Below are 23,727 nucleotides of genomic sequence, written 5' to 3'. Positions count from 1 at the left end.
TGCAAACATAAAAGTCCCAAGAACCATTAGGTGGTCAGACATCAGTCTCTCTTCGGATTGGTGTTTAATCAACGAAAGTAAGCCGGTCGCTATACAAAACAGCCTTGTCAACCTTGACAATGTTGAACAATATTTTGATGGTACGGTAAAAATTAATTTTGATCGACCAACAAGAAGATCTTGTGAATCAGTGCATTCGCATAAATCATTTGCTCCTAGCAGAAATTCTTTTTCTGGATCCACATCAAACGATAGATTGGGTCGAGATTAAGATTTAATAAAGTCTTTAGTAAATAAAAAAATTAAAGCAGCAGGAAGCTAATTCTGCTGCTACCCAAGAATCTCAACAGGAATTAATCAATGACTTGATTAAATTAAAGTTTGTAGACACATCTTCACAAGTAGTACATCTTGTTTATCACCCTCCAAATCAAGAAGAACCAACTTCACCAACAGCTTCTGATTTTGAAACAATATCGGTGAATCACCAATTACTTGTTTTAAACAAACCTTACAAAATCCGATGGAGGAAGCTCAAAGCTGACATCGAATCTGTTGAAAATATTCCCAGAAGAAATGTTTTTAGAAAAAAATATTCAGATGAAGAAAAGTTAGCCATTTATGCTGAATGGAAAGCTTTTGTAGAACAATACCAATTTGAAATATCTTTCTTTGATTTCATTGAAAAACATTATGAAACCAAGAACAAACTTACGGTTGTTACCAAAGAAAATTGGGTTAACGAAGACAAAACTTTGATTTCTTCCAGTTATCCTCCCAAAGAAACTATTTTGATTTCCACTGGTAATACCAATATTTCAGCCACTCATTTCAAAATTCCAAAAGAAGATGCAGGTTTTAAATATGTCATTGAACAGAACAATTTTACAAACCAGAGTCTTCATACTATTGGAAAACAGTTAGATAAAATTGAAACCAAAATCGACAAATTGTCTCAGCCAAAATCTTTTCAAAAAGAAAAACCATTAGTGAATTTCACTGATGCTTCTTCAAGTTCTACTGCTTTAAAGTCTATGACTACTATGCAAAAAATTGATCAGATGCTCAATGAGCTCGAAAAAGAGAAAATTGTTAATGTTTTACAAAATCCTGATGTTTCTGTCGAAGAAGAAAAAACATTTACTTCAGACTCTTCTCAGGAAACAGAAACTGATATCTCTATTCAAAAAATTGAACATGCTTTTCAAAATGTTGATCTTCAACCAACTTTTGATCTTAAACGTATTCGTACTAATCCAGTCAACCCTACAACTCTTACAAAAAAACTGGTATCCCAGACCAACACCTCCAGATCTTCAATTTGAAGAAAGAAACATTCAAAATCAATTTTCGGTCTCTGCTGACAAACTCTATGAATGGAATATAGATGGATTGTCAGAACATGAACTCCTCAACAAACTCCAACACATGTCTATGGTTGCTAATAGCTACATTTCTAATCACGGTTTTACACAAACACAAATTGTTGACCTCCTAGTCACTGGCTTCACAGGAATGCTTCATTCCTAGTGGGAGAAGCACTTAACTTCTCAGTCCAGAGATGAGATACGCCATGCGGTTAAAAAGGATGAGGAAGGACTCCCCATCTTTGATAAAACCATAGGACAAGGAATACCTGATGGAGTAAATACCTTTACACCATTATAGAACACTTTATAGGAACACCTAATAATGTCACCACTAGAGTTCACGACTAACTGAGTAATTTAAGGTGTCCAACCTCAAGTGATTTCAGATGGTATAAAGATGTTTTTATTCCAGAGTCATGCTTCGGGAAGATAGTAATCAACCGTTTTGGAAAGAAAAGTTTATAAATGGTTTACCAAATCTTTTTGCTCACAAAATTCGAAATGTTTTAGTAAACGAAGAAGGTATCATACCTTATCATACCCTTACTTATGGGAACATAGTTAATGTTATCCAGAAGGAAGGATTGAAAATGTGTATTGATATGAAAATTTCAAAACAAGTCAACAAAGACAAATCTATTGCCAAATATGAACTTCGAACGTTTTGTGAACAATATGGTTTACCTCCTATAGCTCCTTCAAACAAGAAGAAGAAAGCTCAGCACACGAGTAAGTATTCTAAACCCCATTCCAGGTTTTACAAAGACAAAAGGTCTTCCACCAAACATTTTCAAACCAACAAGTTTTATGAAAAACCTTTTCGAAACCCCAAAAAGAAATCTTTTCAAAAATCTGGCAAACATTTTCAAAATAAAAAAGGAAAATGCTACTAGTGTGGCAAATTTGGTCATTTTGCTAACGAATGTAAAGTTAAGAAAGCGATTAATCAGCTGAAAATCTCTGATGAAGAGAAAGTACAGCTTATCCAGGTCTTAGAATTTAAAAACATCGACTCTAGTCAATCAGATAAGGATTTGGAATTATCCTCTTCTGATCATAGCAGTTCTAGTGAAGTTTCTTCGCCAAACATCAAGTTTGGATGTAACGACACTTGTTGTAACAAAATTTCAGTGCTTAATAAGCAAGAAGAACAAGAAGAATTTTTAGTTGACACTTGTTGTATCAAATATATTTCTCGGCATTATTATTCCTACTATATCAAAATGAAAATGTGACGTAAGAGATTACATTTGTTTAGAAGCGAAAATTTGTTGAAGTACAATAGATTAAGTAGATGACCTCTCCCTTCTTGGTAAACTCATTTTAGCACAAATATTATTTCACACCCTACTGCATATGGTCCAATAGTCATGCCCCACACGCTTGGATATAACATTAACAAGCTACAGTTGCATCAATGATAAGTTTCAAATCAATCAAAAAATATTCTAGTTTCGGTTATTCAGACCAAAGAAAAAAAGATGAAAAAAAGAAGATACAGAGGTGTGCCCAATGAACACACTTTTTACAAAGTGTAGCATGTCCATAACAACATAAACCAAAAAGCCAATAAGAGTCGATCAAGAGTCTTTGATAAGCTTATTCCAACGTCGTTTTGCAAGAATGTTGGGCAATACGCCATGGCGAAGTTTTCATCTTTGTCAACTCGGACTCGGAAACAATGAAGAAGACACGTATAACTGTTACCAAGAATATCGCGATCACACAAGTAGCCATATAGTGGACAATAGTTCCATAAATGCTCGAAATGGGACGAGCAACATAAGTTTCTTGAAAAATAAGCATTACACATCAATATGCAGTGTAGCTGCAATAATCGAACATAATGCACGGGTAAAGGCCGAACAAATGAAAAACTGATATGTATTACTTATGATGTTTCATGAAGTTTTTGAAATTGGTGTGGTAGTTGTTTTATTACTATTGTTCATTCATCAGTCATTTAGATAATGCTTTACAACTCAAAGCAACAACGTGAAGTCATAACAAGGCATCAAAGCAAATACATCGAAATTTTATTCTGACACATGAAACTTCCCACAAATTTGTTAGCCCTAGAGAAGTTCAATTCTCAATTTAAGATAGCGAAGAAGGAGGTGGGACAGAAGTTGCAATTATACAATGATTAAATACTCGGTCAGCTCTGGCTTGAATGGCAGTTCTGTTCCCAGTGTGTTCATAAGTGAAGGTGTTGTTCACGAAAACATTATGGCATGGTCTTCCCAACGCCACAAGGGCCCGGCAACTAAAGTCACCAATTTTCTTCCCTTTGAAAATATAGTTGTACACGTCGAATGCATACTTTATGCTGAAATGTTTTTTGCACTCAACAACGGCCGGCGAGTCATCCAAATGGGCCAACGTTGGAAGTGCGCAATTCGCCAAAAGCAAAATGACCATAATTGGAAGCATGTTTAATCTGGCCATAATGGTGGAAAGAATGAGTAACTTTTGATTTTTTTAGAAAATGATGCCTTAGATGCAGTTGAACTTTGACGCAAGGAGTTCTAAACTTATAAGGGATGAGGTAAAGGTGCGAGTCAATTGTAAAATGAAAAACGCATTTTCCTTTAAAACTATTTTAGCAACGTACTTACTGATGTGAGGTATCAACTACAAGAGTTTCTAATTTGGTATTTATTTTGGTACCATAAACACAACTTACAAGTTCCCATAAATTGTTAAATTAATCTCAACAATAATATAGCTATTTATTAGGTCACACAAAAATTACTTGTTTCAAATTAATACACTGACTAGTTTGTTACAATAGAGTTGCCAAAACCGTGAACTGAACTTGCATGTCATGTTAGTGACTATCGTTGTGGGAAAAAGTGATGACAAGCAGGTAAAAGAACGCGACTAGCCTTAATTGTTCTGTAGTAAATGGACAAACGTATTTCTCGGTATTATTATTCCATGTCGTGTTAGTGACTATCGTTGCGTGAAAAAGAGATGGCAAACAGGTAAAAGAAATCGACTAGCCTTAATTGTTCTGTAGTAAATGGACAAACGTATTTCTCGGCATTATTATTCCTACTATATCAAAATGAAAATGTGACGTAAGAGATTACATTTGTTTAGAAGCGAAAATTTGTTGAAGTACAATAGATTAAGTAGATGACCTCTCCCTTCTTGGTAAACTCATTTTAGCACAAATATTATTTCACACCCTACTGCGTATGGTACAATAGTCATGCCCCACACGCTTGGATATAACATTAACAAGCTACAGTTGCTTCAATGATAAGTTTCAAATCAATCAACAAATATTCTAGTTTCGGTTATTCAGACAAAAGAAAAAAAGATGAAAAAAAAGAAGATACAGAGGTGTGCCCAATGAACACACTTTTTACAAAGTGTAGCATGTCCATAACAACATAAACCAAAAGGCCAATAAGAGTCGATCAAGAGTCTTTCATAAGCTTATTCCAACATTGTTTTGCAAGAATATTGGGCAATACGCCATGGCGAAGTTTTCATCTTTGTCAACTTGGACTCGGAAACAATGAAGAAGACACGTATAACTGTTACCAAGAATATCGTGATCACACAAGTAGCCATATAGTAGACAATAGTTCCATACATGCTTGAAATGGGACGAGCAACATAAGTTTCTTGAAAAATAAGCATTACACATCATTATGCAGTGTAGCTGCAATAATCGAACGTAATGCACGGGTAAAGGCCGAACAAATGTAAAACTGATCTGTATTACTTACGATGTTTCACGAAGTTTTTGAAATTGGTGTGGTAGTTGTTTTGTTACTATTGTTCATTCCTCAATCATTTAGATAATGCTTTACAACTCAAAGCAACAACGTGAAGTCATAACAAGGCATCAAAGCAAATACATCAAAATTTTATTTTGACTGATGAAACTTCCCACAAATTTGTTAGCCCTAGAGAAGTTCAATTCTCAATTTAAGATAGCGAAGAAGGAGGTGGAACGGAAGTTGCAATTATACAATGATTAAATACTCGGTCAGCTCTGGCTTGAATGGCAGTTCTGTTCCCAGTGTGTTCATAAGTGAAGGTGTTGTTCATGAAAACATTATGGCATGGTCTGCCCAACGCCACAAGGGCCCGGCAACTATAGTCACCAATTTTCTTCCCTTTGAAAATATAGTTTTACACGTCGAATGCATACTTTATGCTGAAATGTTTTTTGCACTCAACCACGGCCGGCGAGTCATCCAAAGGGCCAACGTTGGAAGTGCGCAATTCGCCAAAAGCAAAATGACCATAATTGGAAGCATGTTTAATCTGGCCATAATGGTGGAAAGAATGAGTAACTTTCGATTTTTTTAGAAAATGATGCCTTAGATGCAGTTGAACTTTGACGCAAGGAGTTCTAAACTTATAAGGGATGAGGCAAAGGTGCGAGTCAATTGTAAAATGAAAAACGCATTTTCCTTTAAAACTATTTTAGCAACGTACTTACTGATGTGAGGTATCAACTACAAAGAGTTTCTAATTTGGTATTTATTTTGGTACCATAAACACAACTTACAAGTACCCATAAATTGTTAAATTAATCTCAACAATAATATAGCTATTTATTAGGTCACACAAAAATTACTTGTTTCAAATTAATACAATGACTAGTTTGTTACAATAGAGTTGCCAAAATCGTGAACTGAACTTGCATGTCATGTTAGTGACTATCGTTGTGGGAAAAAGTGATGACAAGCAGGTAAAAGAACGCGACTAGCCTTAATTGTTCTGTAGTAAATGGACAAACGTATTTCTCGGTATTATTATTCCATGTCGTGTTAGTGACTATCGTTGCGTGAAAAAGAGATGACAAGCAGGTAAAAGAAATCGACTAGCCTTAATTGTTCTGTAGTAAATGGACAAACGTATTTCTCGGCATTATTATTCCTACTATATCAAAATGAAAATGTGACGTAAGAGATTACATTTGTTTAGAAGCGAAAATTTGTTGAAGTACAATAGATTAAGTAGATGACCTCTCCCTTCTTGGTAAACTCATTTTAGCACAAATATTATTTCACACCCTACTGCGTATGGTACAATAGTCATGCCCCACACGCTTGGATATAACATTAACGAGCTACAGTTGCTTCAATGATAAGTTTCAAATCAATCAACAAATATTCTAGTTTCGGTTATTCAGACCAAAGAAAAAAAGATGAAAAAAAAAAAGATACACAGGTGTGACCAATGAAGACACTTTTTACAAAGTGTAGCATGTCCATAACAACATAAACCAAAAGGCCAATAAGAGTCGATCAAGAGTCTTTCATAAGCTTATTCCAACGTTGTTTTGCAAGAATGTTGGGCAATACGCCATGGCGAAGTTTTCATCTTTGTCAACTTGGACTAAAAAACAATGAAGAAGACACGTATAACTGTTACCAAGAATAGCGCGATCACACAAGTAGCCATATAGTGGACAATAGTTCCATACATGCTTGAAATGGGACGAGCAACATAAGTTTCTTGAAAAATAAGCATTACACATCAATATGCAGTGTAGCTGCAATAATCGAACGTAATGCACGGGTAAAAGCCGAACAAATGTAAAACTGATCTGTATTTTTTACGATGTTTCACGAAGTTTTTGAAATTGGTGTGGTAGTTGTTTTGTTACTATTGTTCATTCCTCAATCATTTAGATAATGCTTTACAACTCAAAGCAACAACGTGAAGTTATAACAAGGCATCAAAGCAAATGCATCAAAATTTTATTCTGACTCATGAAACTTCCCACAAATTTGTTAGCCCTAGAGAAGTTCAATTCTCAATTTAAGATAGCGAAGAAGGAGGTGGGACGGAAGTTGCAATTATACAATGATTAAATACTCGGTCAGCTCTATCTTGAATTGCAGTTTTGTTCCCAGTGTGTTCATAAGTGAAGGTGTTGTTCACGAAAACATTATGGCATGGTCTTCCCAACGCCACAAGGGCCCGGCAACTAAAGTCACCAATTTTCTTCCCTTTGAAAATATAGTTGTACACGTCGAATGCATACTTTATGCTGAAATGTTTTTTGCACTCAAGCACGGTTGGCGAGTCATCCAAATGGGCCAACGTTGGAAGTGCGCAATTCGCCAAAAGCAAAATGATCATAATTGGAAGCATGTTTAATTTTGCCATAATGGTGGAAATAATGAGTAACTTTTGATTTTCTTAGAAAATGATGTCTTAGATGCAGTTGAACTTTGACGCAAGGAGTTCTAAACTTATAAGGGATGAGGCAAAGGTGCGAGTCAATTGTAAAATGAAAAACGCTTTTTCCTTTAAAACTATTTTAGCAACGTACTTACTGATGTGAGGTATCAACTACAAGAGTTTCTAATTTGGTATTTATTTTGGTACCCTAAACACAACTTACAAGTTCCCATAAATTGTTTAATTAATCTCAACAATAATATATCTATTTATTAGCTCACACAAAAATTACTTGTTTCAAATTAATACACTGACTAGTTTGTTACAATAGTGTTGCCAAAACCGTGAACTGAACTTGCATGTCATCTTAGTGACTATCGTTGCCGGAAAAAATGATGACAAGCAGGTAAAAGAACGCGACTGACCATAATTGTTCTACAGCAAATGGACAAACATATTTCTCGGCATTATTATTCCTACTATATCAAAATGAAAATGTGACGTAAGAGATTAAATTTGTTTAGAAGCGAAGAATTGTTGAAGTACAATAGATTAAGTAGATGAGCACCCCTTTCTTGGTAAACTCATTTTAGCACAAATATTATTTCACACCTTATTGCATATGGTACAGTAGTCATGCCCCACACACCCGAATATAACGTTAACGAGCTACAGTTGCGTCAATGAAAAGTTTCAAATCAGTCAACAAATATTCTAGTTTCGGTTATGCAGACCAAAGAAAAAAAGATGAAAAAAAAAAAAAGATACAGAGGTGTGCCGAATGAACACACTTTTTACAAAGTGTAGGATGTCCATAACAACTGGGACCACAAGGCCAGTAAGAGTCGATCAAGAGTCTTTCATAAGCTTATTCCAACATTGTTTTGCAAGAATGTTGGGCAATACGCCATGGCGAAGTTTTCATCTTTGTCAACTTGGACTCGGAAACAATGAAGAAGACACGTATAACTGTTACCAAGAATATCGTGATCACACAAGTAGCCATATAGTAGACAATAGTTCCATACATGCTTGAAATGGGACGAGCAACATAAGTTTCTTGAAAAATAAGCTTTACACATCATTATGCAGTGTAGCTGCAATAATCGAACGTAATGCACGGGTAAAGGCCGAACAAATGTAAAACTGATCTGTATTACTTACGATGTTTCACGAAGTTTTTGAAATTGGTGTGGTAGTTGTTTTGTTACTATTGTTCATTCCTCAATCATTTAGATAATGCTTTACAACTCAAAGCAACAACGTGAAGTCATAACAAGGCATCAAAGCAAATACATCAAAATTTTATTTTGACTGATGAAACTTCCCACAAATTTGTTAGCCCTAGAGAAGTTCAATTCTCAATTTAAAATAGCGAAGAAGGAGGTGGAACGGAAGTTGCAATTATACAATGATTAAATACTCGGTCAGCTCTGGCTTGAATGGCAGTTCTGTTCCCAGTGTGTTCATAAGTGAAGGTGCTGTTCACGAAAACATTATGGCATGGTCTTCCCAACACCACAAGGGCCCGGCAACTATAGTCACCAATTTTCTTCCCTTTGAAAATATAGTTGTACACGTGGAATGCATACTTTATGCTGAAATGTTTTTTGCACTCAACCACGGCCGATGAGTCATCCAAATGCGCTAAAGTTGGAAGTGCGCAATTTGCCAAAAGCAAAATGACCATAATTGGAAACATGTTTAATCCTACCATAGTGGTGGACGGAAAGAGTAACTTTTGATTTTCTTAGAAAATCATGCTTTAGATGCAGTTGAACTTTGACGCAAGGAGTTCTACACTTATAATGGATGAGGCAAAGCTTTGAGTCATTGGTAAAATGAAAAACGTATTTTCCTTTAAAACTACTTTAGCAACGTACTTACTGATGTAAGGTATCAAATATGAGAGTTTCTAATTTGGTATTTATTTTGGTACCATAAACGCAATTTACAAGTTCCCATAAATTGTTTAATTAATCTCAACAATAACATAGCTATTTATTAGTTCGCACAAAAATTACTTGTTTCAAATTAATACACTGACTAGTTTGTTACAATAGAGTTGCCAAAACCATGAACTGAACTAGCATGTCGTGTTAGTGACTATCATTGCGTGAGAAAAAGATGATAAGCTGGAAAAAGAACGTGACTAACCTTAACTGTTCTGCAGCAAAAGGACAAACATATTTCTCGGCATTATTATTCCTACTACATCAAAATGAAAATGTGACGTAAGAGATTAAATTTGTTTAGAAGCGAAGAATTGTTGAAGTACAATAGATTAAGTAGAGGAGCACCCGTTTCTTGTTAAACTCATTTTAGCACAAATATTATTTCACACCCTACTGCGCATGGTACAATAGTCATGCCCTACACGCCCGAATATAACGTTAACGAGCTGCAGTTGCGTCAATGATAAGTTTCAAATTTGTCAACAAATATTCTAGTTTCGGTTATTTAGACCAAAGAAAAAAAGACAAAAAAGAAAAAGATACAGAGGTGTGCCGAATGAACACACTTTTTACAAAGTGTAGTATGTCCATAACAATTGGGACCAAAAATGCCAATATGAGTCGATCAAGAGTCTTTCATAAGCTTATTCCAACGTCGTTTTGCAAGAATTTTGGGCAATGCGCCATGGTGAAGTTTTCATCTTTCTCAACTTGGACCCGGAAACAATGAAGAAGACACGTATGACCGTAACCAAGAATATCGCGATCATACGAGTAGCCATATAGCGGACAATAGTTCCGTACAAGCTTGAAATGGGACGAGCAACATAAGTTTCTTGAAAAATAAGCATTACACATCAATATGCAGTGTAGCTGCAATAATCGAACGTAATGCACGGGTAAAGGCCGAACAAATGTAAAACTGATTTTTATTACTTATGATGTTTCACGAAGTTTTTGAAATTGGTGTGGTAGTTGTTTTATTACTATTGTTCATTCCTCAATCATTTAGATAATGCTTTACAACTCAAAGCAACAATGTGAAGTCATAACAAGGCATCAAAGCAAATTTGTTAGCCCTAGAGAAGAAGGAGGTGGGACGGAAGTTGCAATTACACAATGATTAAATACTCGGTTAGCTCTTGCTTGAATGGCAGTTCTGTTCCCAGTGTGTTCATAAGTAAAGGTGTTGTTCACGAAAACATTATGGCATGGTCTTCCCAATGCCACAAGGGCCATACAACTAAAGTCACCAATTTTCTTCCCTTTGAAAATGTAGTTGTACACGTCGAATGCATACTTTATGCTGAAATGTTTTTTGCACTCAACCACGGCCGACGAGTCATCCAAATGCGCCAACGTTGGAAGTGCGCAATTTGCCAAAAGCAAAATGATCATAATTGGAAACATGTTTAATCCGGCCATAATGGTGGAAAGAATGAGTAACTTTTGGTTTTCTTAGAAAATGATGCCTTAGATGTAGTTGAACTTTGACGCAAGGAGTTCTAAACTTATAAGGGATGAGGCAAAGGTGTGAGTCAATTGTAAAATGAAAAACGCATTTTCCTTTAAAACTACTTTAGCAACGTACTTACTGTTGTGAGGTATCAACTACGAGAGTTTCTAATTTGGTATTTATTTTGGTAACATAAACGCAACTTACAAGTTCCCATAAATTGTTTAATTAATCTCTACGATAACATAGCTATTAATTAGCTCACACAAAACTTACTTGTTTCAAATTAATATACTGACTAGTTTGTTACAATAGAGTTGCCAAAACCGTGAACTGAACTTGCATGTCGTGTTAGTGATTATTGTTGTGTGAAAAAGTGATGACAAGTAGGTAAAAGAACGCGACTAGCCTTAATTGTTCTTCAGTAAATGGACAAACGTATTTCTCGGCATTATTAATCCTACTATATCAAAATGAAAATTTGACGTAAGAGATTAAATTTGTTTAGAAGCGAAGAATTATTGAAGTACAATAGATTAAATAGATGAGCACCCCTTTCTTGGTAAACTCATTTTAGCACAAATATTATTTCACACCCTACTGCGTATGGTACAATAGTCATGCCCCACACGCCCGAATATAACGTTAACGAGCTACAGTTGCGTCAATGATAATTTTCAAATCAGTCAACAAATATTCTAGTTTTGGTTATTCAGACCAAAGAAAAAAAGACGAAAAAAAAAAAAAAAAAAATACAGAGGTATGCCGAATGGACACACTTTTTACAAAGTGTAGCATTTCCATAACAACTGGAACCAAAAGGCGAATAAGAGTCGATCAAGAGTCTTTCATAAGCTTATTCCAATGTCATTTTGCAAGAATTTTGGGCAATACACCATGGCGAAGTTTTCATCTTTCTCAACTTGGACCCGGAAACAATGAAGAAGACACGTATGACTGTTACCAAGAATATCGCGATCATACGAGTAGCCATATAGCGGACAATAGTTTCGTACATGCTTGAAATGGGACGAGCAACATAAGTTTCTAGAAAAATAAGCATTACACATCAATATGCAGTGTAGCTACAATAACCGAACGTAATGCACGGGTAAAGGCCGAACAAATGTAAAACTGATCAGTATTACTTACGATGTTTCATGAAGTTTTTGAAATTGGTGTGGTAGTTGTTTTATTACTGTTGTTCATTCCTCAATCATTTAGATAATGCTTTACAACTCAAAGCAACAAAGTGAAGTCATAACAAGTCATCAAAGCAAATACTTCGAAATTTTTTTCTGACTCATGAAGCATCCCACAAATTTGTTAGCCCTAGAGAAGTTCAATTCTCAGTTTAAGATAGCGAAGAAAGAGGTGGGACGGAAGTTGCAATTATACAATGATTAAATACTCGGTCAGCTCTGGCTTGAATGGTAGTTATGTTCCCATTGTGTTCATAAGTAAAGGTGTTGTTCACGAAAACATTATGACACGGTCTTCCCAACGCTACAAGGGCCCGGCAACTAAAGTCGCCAATTTTCTTCCCTTTGAAAATATAGTTGTACACGTCGAATGCATACTTTATGTTGAAATGTTTTTTGCACTCAACCACGGCCGACGAGTCATCCAAATGTGCCGACGTTGGAAGTGCACAATTCACCAAAAGCAAAATGACCATAATTGGAAACATGTTTAGTCCGGCCATAATGGTGGGAAGAATGAGTAACTTTTGATTTTCTTAGAAAATGATGCCTTAGATGCAGTTGAACTTTGACGCAAGGAGTTCTAAACTTATAAGGGATGAGGCAAAAGGTGCGAGTCATTGGTAAAATGAAAAACGCATTTTCCTTTAAAACTACTTTAGCAACGTACTTACTGTTGTGAGTTATCAAATACGAGAGTTTCTAATTTGGTATTTATTTTGGTACCATAAACGCAACTTACAAGTTCCCATAAATTGTTTAATTAATCTTAGCAATAACATAGCTATTTATTAGTTCACACAAAAATTACGTGTTTCAAATTAATACACTGACTAGTTTGTTACAATAGAGTTGCCAAAACCATGAACTGAACTTGCATGTCGTGTTAGTGACTATCGTTGCGTGTAAAAGAGATGACAAGCAGGTGAAAGAAAGCGACTAGTTTTAGTTGTTCTGCAGTAAATGGACAAACGTATTTCTCGGCATTATTATTCCTACTATATCATAATGAAAATGTGACGTAAGAGATTAAATTTGTTAAGCGAAGAATTGTTGAAATACAATAGATTAAGTAGATGATCACCCCTTTCTTGGTAAACTCATTTTATTAAATACGTTAATGGCGAAGTTTTGAGATACGAGAGTTTCTAAATTTGGTATATATTGGGTATGATAAAAGCAACTGATAAGTTGCCATAAATTGTTTAAACCCCAACAATCACCTAACTTTTTATTATTTCGCACAAATATTACTTCTTTGCAAATTAATTGATTGACTAGTTTATTACAACATAACTGCAAAAACCGTGAACTGAACTTGTATGTCGTGTTCGCGACTATCAGAGATGTCCAAATATCATTGCGTGAAAAAGAGACTGACAATCGGAAAAAAAGATCATGACTAGCCTTAATCATTCTGCAGTAATTGGACAAATGTATTTATCGAGCATTATTATTCCTATTATAACAAAATGAAGATGAAAATATGGTATTGTCTAATAATCGGAGTGTAAAGTTTTGAAGTGTTTGAGACAGAGTAGATTTGTTGCTCAATCTAAAAGAACGTCAATGTGTTTGAATAATTTCTACTGTACAAGGTACATCAATCATGTACTGAGATTATAAGATATTTGGATCGACATCTATCTGACTATATGCTGCTAATTTCTTCAACCCCATCTGTCTCATTTCATCACGAACCTTATCAGCCTCATCCCACCGTTCGTGAGTGGTGTATGTATTCGATACAAGAGCATAAGTTCCGATGCTTACTCCTCTACTCTTGAGGAGACCATTTCTGATCCTCTTAAACATCTTCTCATTCCCATGAATTTTGCATGCATTAAGCAACGCTCCCCAAACAGCGCCGTCTGCTTCTGTTGGCATTTCCTTCATGAAACTCTCTGCTTCCTCCAAGAACCCCGCTCGACCATACATATCAACTAGGCAGGCGTAATGCTGTGTTTGAGGGGCAATCCGATAAACATTTTTCATAGCATTGAAAATCATCAACCCTTGATCGACTAGACCTGTGTGACTGCATGCTGATAACAAGCCAAGGAAGGTTACATCATCAGGAGGAATCCCGTGGACTAGCATGAGTGAAAAGAGCTGCAACGCGTGTATACCATAACCATTCATGGCCATGCCACTTATGATAGTACTCCACGAAATGTTATCCTTGCAAACCAGGGTTTTAAAAACCGAAACTGCCATACCTACTTCACCACACTTTACATACATGTTTATTAATGCATTTCCCACAATGCCATTCAACACGAGATCTGGCCGTGCACTTATATACGAATTCACCCACTGGCCTAAACTCAATGCCCCAATCGAAGAACACGCTGACAATACATTTACAATGGTAGCCTCATTAGGCTCAACTTCGTCTCCCTGAACCATCTCCTGAAAAAGCCTCACTGCCTCATCACAAAATCCTCTTTGTGCATAACCACCCACCATGCTAGTCCAAGAATACACATCTCTCTTGGGCATATTTACAAACAGGTACCGTGCACTCACCAAAGACCCACATCTCATGTAAAAATCCAACACTGCATTCTCCAAAATAACATTCCTTTCAGATAACTTCCTCATACAATATCCATGAACAGATTTACCAAACTTTAAGGCTCCTAAACTCGAACAAGCGGACATAACAATGACAAGAGTAGTAGAATTAGGCGGCACATCCATGGACATAAACTTAACAATTGCTTCCTCCACAAATCCACACTTGTTAAGACCCGAAATCATCGAAGTCCACGAAACAACATCAGGTTTTGGTATGGAATTGAAAACCCGGGTAGCGGATGCAATGTCAGCTTGGGTTACGTAGAAGTGAAGCAACGAGTTTTGGATGAAGGTATCGGAAAAGTGCCCGGTTTTTATGACGCGGGCGTGGACTTCCCGGCCCTTGTTGTCATCATGGAGGAAGCAACATGCCTTGAGAGCGTAAGTGAAGGTGTAGTGGTTGTGGGAGGTTGGGTAGTGGAGCATTTGGTTGTAGAGGAAAAGGGCAGTTTGCGGGGTGGGGGAGTTTGTGAGATGTCCCAGTAGAGGGTTTAACAGTTGGGGTTTAGGGTTTTTGATGATTTGCTTTAATTGTCGTTTCATTGTACTTTTTGACGAAAATGTATGCACAGTAGGTGTCGGAATTGCTGGGCATTCATCTTTTTCTTGAGGAGAAATCCGACATCTGAAACAATTGTGGGCAGCGGTAGGGTGGGAATTTGGGTTGCGCAGAGGAAGGGAGGCGGAGGAAGGAGAGGGATCAGGAGGGCCGGATAAGATGTATTTTGAGAGAGAAAAGCTCACTAGTCACTACGTCCTCCATACCAGGGTGTACGGGCGAGCAAACAGGTCCTGAATCCGTGGGTCAGGGCTGGTACAAGAGGTTTGGCACGGTTCCAAATATTTTTAAAACTGAACAGGGTGGGACGGGGCGGGTCGATGTTTTTAGCGGGGTAGGGTAGGTCCAAATATATGAAAAAAAGGGTGCCTGACCCAGACCTTTTCCACCAGTCTAATATATGAGATTAAATCTCCACCCTTGTTCAATCTAAAGGGCAAACACTCTTGACTCTTTGTCTGTTTCTCCTTCATTCAATCTCTCGAACTCGAAGCTTCAACCGACTTTGACTCTCGGTCTCTCACTCAGACACAAATTCACAACGCAACTGAGCTCTGTTATGTTCGTCGTCGGTCCGTTCGTGGTCAATCAATCATCGAATTCCGTCCTTTCGTTCGAACAATTAGGGTATTTGTTAGTTTTGTCCTTGTTATGTGGGTTTTCAAATTCCATTTAAATTTACTGACTTTGATTAGGATTGCGAGTCTTTAATCTCAACCCTCTGCGCCAAACATGGATTTTGATCAAATTTCCCAATTGGATTAGACTATTTCTTTTCTGCTTTCACCCTTTAGTTTTGTGTCTGACTGAATTTCAAACTCTTCCAGGTTGGTTAGGTGATGTGCATGTTCTCACGCTACGCAATAGAAGCATTGCTCACGTTGCCTTCAGATCAGCCTTCAGGTTTTTCAGGTGCAATTTGCATCAGGAAAGGAACGGGGGCCTGTAGGAATTGGCCTATTTCAAATGGGACGAATTAGCTTCAGTTCCTATTTCAATTTTGTAATGCCCCGCGCTGTATTTCTAAACAGGTGATGCTATCCATGTACTGCCGTCGGATCGAATAAATTAAAATATATGAAAAGTTGTAAATTAGCAAGGAATGAGTGCAAAGTAAAAATAAGGAAAAATTATACATATAGTATACCCTTAATACTTCATTGTATATTAAGTCAACACTTTTTAAATATTAAAAGGATAGACAAAAGTTAATACATGTGAAATATGACATCATTACCTTCTTTATTTTTTCCTCTAGAGTGTAAGTTACAAAACTACCCTTTATAGTATAAAAGTTTTTTCACACTTTGATCTCTTCATCTATTGCTATGTGCCAGGTGGTGGTGTTCCCTACCAATAGAAATTTGACATCTAAATCTTCTTTTATCCCTTTTTAATCAAATAAATTCTTAAAAGCTGGAAGTCCAATAGTCAAACAAAAACTAAAGGATGTGAACTTCCCCATCTAGCACTTCTGCAACTTTCTTTCGAATTCCATCATATTTCCTATTCAACTTTAAATTCAATCTTTTTTGCCCAGCACTCACCCTCCACTTTTGAATCGAAAACCATAGTCTAAAAAAAGAGGAAAAAAATAACGTAAGTCAACTTCTAGATCCCAAAGCATGCCGTGCCTAAACCCGATTATATCTTTCTTTCTCACGTTTTCATTTTCTGAGTGCTGGTAAATTTTGTGATGATTTCTGAATTAGCGAAAAGATTTACAGAATGAGTAATTGGTAATGGTGGTAAGAGTTGACGGTGGAAGTACAACTCCGTTAAATTAATTTGTTTTCTGTCGACGATTCAGCATCTCAATTTTTAAGAATTAAAGATATAAAAGAATATTTAGATGTCAAATTTCAATTGGTGGGAACACCGCCTAGCTTTTGTGCCAAGAACCCCAAAAAATTTCTCCACAGTGAGCTCGCGTTTCTGTCTTTGGATGAATCGATATTGATATTATCAACAAATGGTTTTGGTTAGGGGTACTATTTAGGCAATAAGCATTGCTAAGAGATCCAATAAATGGTGTGGGTTTATAGTCACAATTTTAAAGAAACTTTGGTTGAACTGATTCTGCAAAAATGGTCACAGACGAGTTGAAATAATTCTGCAAAAATGGACGAGGATGGGTTGAACTGATTCTACAAAAATTGTTGAGACTTATTGAACTAATTTTGCAAAAATGTTCGAGGACAGGTTGAACCAATTCTGCAATAATTGTCGAAGATGAGTTGAACTGAGTTTGTAAAAATGGTCGAGGATGAGTTGAATTGATTTTGCAAAATGGTGGGTTTAATTGATTCTGCAAAAATGGTCGATGACTGATTGAACTGATTCTACAAAAATGTTCGATGAGTGATTAAACTAATTCTGCAAAAAATATCGAGAAAGGGTTGAACTGATTATGCAAAAATGGTTAAAGACAGGTTGAACTGATTTTGCAAAAATAGTGGTGGATGGGTTGAATTGATTCTGCAAAAAAGGTAGGTTGAATTGATCATGCAATAATGATAGATGACTGATTGAACTGATTATGCAAAAAAGGTCTAAGACGAGTTGAACTGATTTTGCAAAAATAGTCAAAAATGGGTTGAATTGATTTTGTGAAAATGGTCAAAGACTAATTGAATTGATTCTACAGAAATAGTCGAGGATGAGTTGAGCTTATGGTACATATTAATTTTGTTGGAGTTGTGAAGGTTGGGTTCTATAATAGCCCTAAAGCCTTAGGGGTATGGCTGGTATTTTAAAACATTGTTTCCATGTTTTTAGGCTGAACTTTAGTTGTTTTTATGTTTTTGTCTCTCATTGACATGTTTAAAAACTAGTGGAGTTCCTTAAAATATAGTGAAATTTTTTGTCTCTATATATAATGCTCATAGTCCTTGGTGTTTTACCGACCAATAACCTAACTACCCTATCCTTGACATAAAAAGAAGAGAAATACATCAAAATGGGACAATTTCTTAATCTTGGGACAGAAATATGTTTTTTTGAATATGCATACAACATGCACACGCTAGGCCTGGCAAACAAGTTGGGTTTGTCGTGTTCGTGTAAAACTTGTTATCTTAACGGATTGTGTTATGTCACACCCTTTATCTTAACAGGTCATTAACAGGTCGGGTCACTTTACCCAACAATTAAAATGACCCGATCCATTATGACCCGTTAAGAAAAATATTTTTTTTTCCTTAAATTTGCACATATCACATTCCCACATAAATATTACATCAAAGCATAAAAACACATTTGTCGTTAAATACTACATCTACACTCCAAAATAAGAGCTTAATAAAAAAACACCAATACACTACTAGTCTACTACAAAATATCAAATGTGCAAGGATATGCAAAATGAATGAGTTTTTCTTTTCAAAGTTGTGAAGCCTTACTCAAAAGTTAAAACCTTGTCAATGAAACTCAAAGCTTGCATGTTATTCCTTTTACAAAATCCTTCAATTTTATCGATCACCATGGGGAAATTGTATTGGAACTTTGGCTTGATCTATTGCCTTCAAGAGTTATGTTGATGATGTTTTCAGTAAGGTTTTCCATATCAAAACTCTTTTCCGCATAAATGAAGTATAGAAAAACCAAACATTATAAACCATTTAAATTATGAAAATTTTACCAAAATAATTATGAAAAGAAATAAAACAATAATACTATACCATATAAAAATATATTACCTCATTTTTTTCAAAATTTTGCTAAAATTTAATTTAATATATATATATATATGATTATAATAGTATATAATATTTTATATATATATATATATATATATAATTATTATAGTATTTTTAGGGGTATAAAATTATTAAATTAATATTTTACTTATCGTGTATTAGGTTACCCATGTGTATACCTGTAACAACCCGTTATCTTACCCGATAATGACCAGATTCGTTATCGTGTCAACTCGATAACTTGTTAATTTCGTGTAGTGTCTGTCGGGTTAACGGGTCATGTAAAAAATTGCTAGGCCTGTCACACGCCATGCACAATAATCGGACATAAATAGGAAATTTTATACACCTTGAAATGACCAGATTGCCCTTGTACATAAATGAGTTAATTATTCCCATTTTTTTATTTCTCTATTCTTTCCTCTCTCTTTACGACATCTACACACTCTCTTCTTCTTCCTAACCCGCATTCATTTTCTTCACAAATTACTAACCCTAACCCTAACCCCCTTTCAATCTGCGATCTAGGTTTTAACGTGCAAGAGTTGTACTTGAGTTTGATAGCAGATAGCAATCTGCAAAGTTCAAACCCATTTGTTAGGGTAATTAATGGCCAGCCATGGTTTTAAGGTTTTACCTTACACATGGTGGCATCCTATTGGCCAAGGTTTTATGGAGAACTATTCTCAACATATTAAATAGGAGATAATATCTTGAGATAATGGAGTAAATAACCCTAATTGACTTAAATAGGAATTACTTACTTGAATGGAGTCAATCTTCAATTGGGAATGTATTAAAGGTAGGATTCGGGTAATTAATCCTTATTTTTAATGCTTTGACTTTTCCTTGCCAAGGGCAAGTGAGCTATGGGCAGTCCTATTTAGGTACAGACACATTTAGGGGTGTAAGCTACGCGTGGGAGTATTTGAGCAACCTGCCCATTTAATGAGGGCAATTTTGTCTTTCTTGAGCAAAAATCCATGTGTCACCTCTAGAATTTTTGGGATTATATTAGGCTCCACAAATTCCCCTACACCTACTGGGTTGCATGTAGGAAAATAACAGTAGGTGTAGAAATCCCAAGCTGCATGGACTTGTGGAGTTATTTCCGAATTTGAACTAGATCTCCTTCCTTGATTCGGGTGCAGACTTGAATTGTATTCAAGAAGGGTTAATTCCTACTAAGTATTATCACAAATCCACTGAGATACTTAGTGCTGCGAATCAGTCCCCGGTGAAGTTAAAATACGAAATTCCTAAAGCCCATGTTTGTCAAAACAATGTTTGTTTTAAAACTCCATTTGTTTTAATCAAAAATATTTCTAATCCAGTTATATTCGGACTCCCTTTCATTGCTTTGATTTATCCTTTTAAAGTTCATCATAACTGTATCACAACCAAGGTTTTAAGCCAAAAAATTACTTTTGAATTCTGCATGGAAACAAACCTCAAAAAATTGAAACAACTTCAGAAAGACAGTGTCTCCAAAACTCTTAATCAAATTAATGTGAAAAGTCAACATATTAATTTCTTACAAGAAGAAATTATACACAAAAGAGTTGAAGAACAGCTAACAAATAAGTCTTTGTTAGAATCCATCAGCCAGTTTTCTAGTAAACTTGCTAAGGAAATCTGTTCGGATATTCCCAATGCCTTTCGGCACAGAAAACAACATATTGTTAAACTCCCTTATGTTAAGGATTTCATTGAGTCACAAATTCCTACAAAAGCACGACCTATTCAAATGAATCAGGAAGTTTTAGAGTTTTGTAAAACAGAAATCAACCAACTTTTGGAAAAAGGAATTATCTGAAAAAGTAAATCTCCATGGTCTTGCCCTGCTTTTTAAGTTCAGAAAAATGCTGAATTAGAAAGAGGCGTTCCAAGATTAGTTATTAACTATAAACCTTTGAATGATGTTTTGGAATGGATTCGGTATCCAATCCCCAACAAAAGAGACTTAATAAAGAGACTTTCTCAAGCAACTGTTTTTTCTAAATTTGATATGAAATCAGGTTTTTGGCAAATTCAAATTCATGAATCTGATAAATACAAAACTGCTTTTGTTACTCCTTTCGGACACTATGAATGGAATGTAATGCCTTTCGGCTTGAAAAATGCACCAAGTGAATTTCAAAATATTATGAATGAGATTTTTAATCCATATAGTCATTTTTCAATTGTTTACATTGATGATGTCTTAATCTTTTCAAAATCAATAGATGAGCATTGGAAACATTTGCATTTATTTGCTAGAATCATTACGAAAAATGGGTTAGTTGTTTCGACTCTCAAAATTAAGTTGTTCCAAACCAAGGTTAGATTTTTAGGTTATCATATCTATAGATTTACAATTCAACCAATACCGAGTCATCCAGTTTGCTGATAAATTTCTAGATCAAATTATTGATAAAACCCAACTTCAGCGTTTTCTTGGATCTCTCAATTATGTTTCTGAATTTTATCCTCATCTGAGGCAACAATGCAAACCTTTGTTTGATCGTCTTAAGGAGAATCCTCCATCATGGTCTCAAATTCATACTTCCATTGTCAAACAGATCAAAAATCATGTCAAGACTTTGCCTTGCCTTGGCATTCCAACTCCCGACTCATTCAAAATAGTCGAGACCGATGCATCTGATATTGGTTATGGAGGTATCCTCAAGCAGAAAACTTCTTCCGAAGCTCCTAAACAAATTGTTCGTTTCCATTCAGGAGTTTGGAATCCTGCACAACATAATTATAGTACTATTAAGAAGGAAATATTATCTATTGTATTATGCATTAGCAAATTTCAAGATGATTTATTAAATAAAAAATTCTTGGTTCGAGTTGATTGCAAATCTGCAAAACATGTTTTACAAAAAGATGTTCAAAACATTGCATCAAAACAAATCTTTGCACGCTGGCAAGCCATATTAAATATTTTTTTTTTTTGAAATTGAATACATTAAATGCAGCCATAATTGCATCCCAGATTTTTTAACAAGAGAATTTTTGCAGGGGAAGAATGGGTACTAATTAGAGAAGACTTCCAGCTACTCTCACCCAAACCCCAGCACCAGTAAAACAGGAATCTATTCCCGATTCCTCATCGGCCTTAGCCATCACAAACAGATTCACTCCCTTAGGATCAACTATAGGAAATATCCACCCAAACTACCAAACGGCATTAGCCACCCCTTATGATCCTTATTCATCTGTTCGTTCTCCCTCTCCTTCAATTCCAAAAACACCTAGCTATGCTAAATCGTCACCCTATGTCCAAAATCCCAACTCTGAAAAGCTTTTATAATTCGCCAGCCTTTTCCAGCTTTTAGCACATGCAAGCAGGTTTCCCAGATCTAGGATCCCAGCCTCCATCATTCCTCTCAGCAGCTTAAAAGAAGGGCTCATTCTCAGAGCAATGGGACTTTAGTCGAAAAGAATTCTCTGCGTATTCGAAAGAACAGAGAAAATTTATCAGTAGAAATATCAAACACTTGTAATACATATTATTATGAAGGATGTCTGCGAGCTCCACTTTGCTTATGTTCATCATCTGCCATTAGGCAAAACAATTTGTAATTTGCAGTAAGTTTTAATAAAACTTATTTTCAAAACCTAGCTGCATCATTATTTTTAATTCATTATTTTCATGAATACATCACCTATGTTTAATTTGATCTTATGTTTTCATGTTATTATCTGCCATTCATGGATATTTTTCTTGTCAATATTTTTGCTTGAAATTTTTGGAATATTCCAATCACCAAAATCAATACTTTCATCAATTTGAAAATCAAGTTTTTGTTCCTCATTTATAATGTCCGATATAGTTCCTAAGTTGGATCTAGAGCTAGTGCTGGTCATTGAATTAGATCTAAACAATCTACTCATGAAAAACACAAATCAATATGCTATATGCAAATCTTAAATGATTCACCTTCCTCGTGTGTCTAAACCCTTTCCCCGCTCATGCCTCTCCTCGGGCCTTACTGTTTGGACCACGCCTTACTGTTTGGTTGGGAGTTTAAAGAACTGAGGACTGACAAATAAGAAATTGCAGATAGGATAAAGAGATGTGAATACAAGAATAGATCAGATTCGAGAATATGTCGAAAATATCCAATAGACAAAAACAAACACCAACATTTATTCTGAAAAACGTGAGAAAATTGTTCAAAAATTAAATTAGAAGGGTAAAATTTCGGCCAATATTGGGGGGAATTTCGGCCAACTTAGGCCCCATGTCTAACAATTCCAAGCTTCCCTAGGTGTTGAGGCCTATTGGAATTTAGAAATCTTCAATTTGGTATCTTTAGGATCGCCTTCTTAAGCAAAGTTTGACTTTTGATGCTTTTATGACATGAATGATTTCCGCAACAACTATAGGTAATGCAAAGCAAAGCGGAACCAATGGTCAATTGCATTATGGTGGAAGTACGTCTCAAGGTCTACAAGATCTTGATTTGTGTGGACTTTGCCCTAATTCTTGAAGTTGAAGGCCTTGAGAGGTAGAGAATTATGCTTCAAGGATGATTGCCACCCTAAAGTGGGCCTCTGTTCTGTCTCCCCTGAGGCGCATGTTAGGGGTTGGAATCCTTGCCGCATCCCCCACACCTTTTTTGGTGGTTTAGGCCTCAAGATGCATTCGTATTGGCTTCAGGCAATTGAATGACATTCGAGCTAGTGGGGCAAGCTTGATGGTGTTTCATCAAGATTTGATTGTTCTATCAACAAGATAGAATCAAATCCGAGAACTT

The 23,727-nt window shown here is 35.8% G+C and overlaps 1 protein-coding gene across 1 annotated transcript; it reads right to left on the bottom strand.

Annotated features, from left to right (window-relative positions):
• Positions 1 to 13,560: 13,560 nt before the first annotated feature.
• Positions 13,561 to 15,537, bottom strand: LOC137716628 (pentatricopeptide repeat-containing protein At1g08070, chloroplastic). The gene has a single exon (XM_068456070.2). It carries the CDS (start codon positions 15,263 to 15,265, stop codon positions 13,763 to 13,765), a length of 1,503 nt encoding a protein of 500 aa, XP_068312171.2. The 5' UTR covers positions 15,266 to 15,537; the 3' UTR covers positions 13,561 to 13,762.
• Between the last annotated feature and the right edge of the window lie 8,190 nt (positions 15,538 to 23,727).

This window comes from Pyrus communis, chromosome 3 (assembly GCF_041283825.1).
Source record: "Pyrus communis isolate YQ-2024b chromosome 3, ASM4128382v1, whole genome shotgun sequence".
Lineage (NCBI taxonomy): Eukaryota > Viridiplantae > Streptophyta > Magnoliopsida > Rosales > Rosaceae > Pyrus > Pyrus communis.
The sequence above is the reverse complement of the archived record's forward strand: the minus strand, read 5'-3'. Positions and strand labels throughout refer to the sequence as shown.

Excerpts from the sequence above, each read along its gene's own strand:
- LOC137716628 (XM_068456070.2), bottom strand. The coding sequence starts at position 15,265 with ATGAAACGACAATTAAAGCAAATCATCAAAAACCCTAAACCCCAACTG.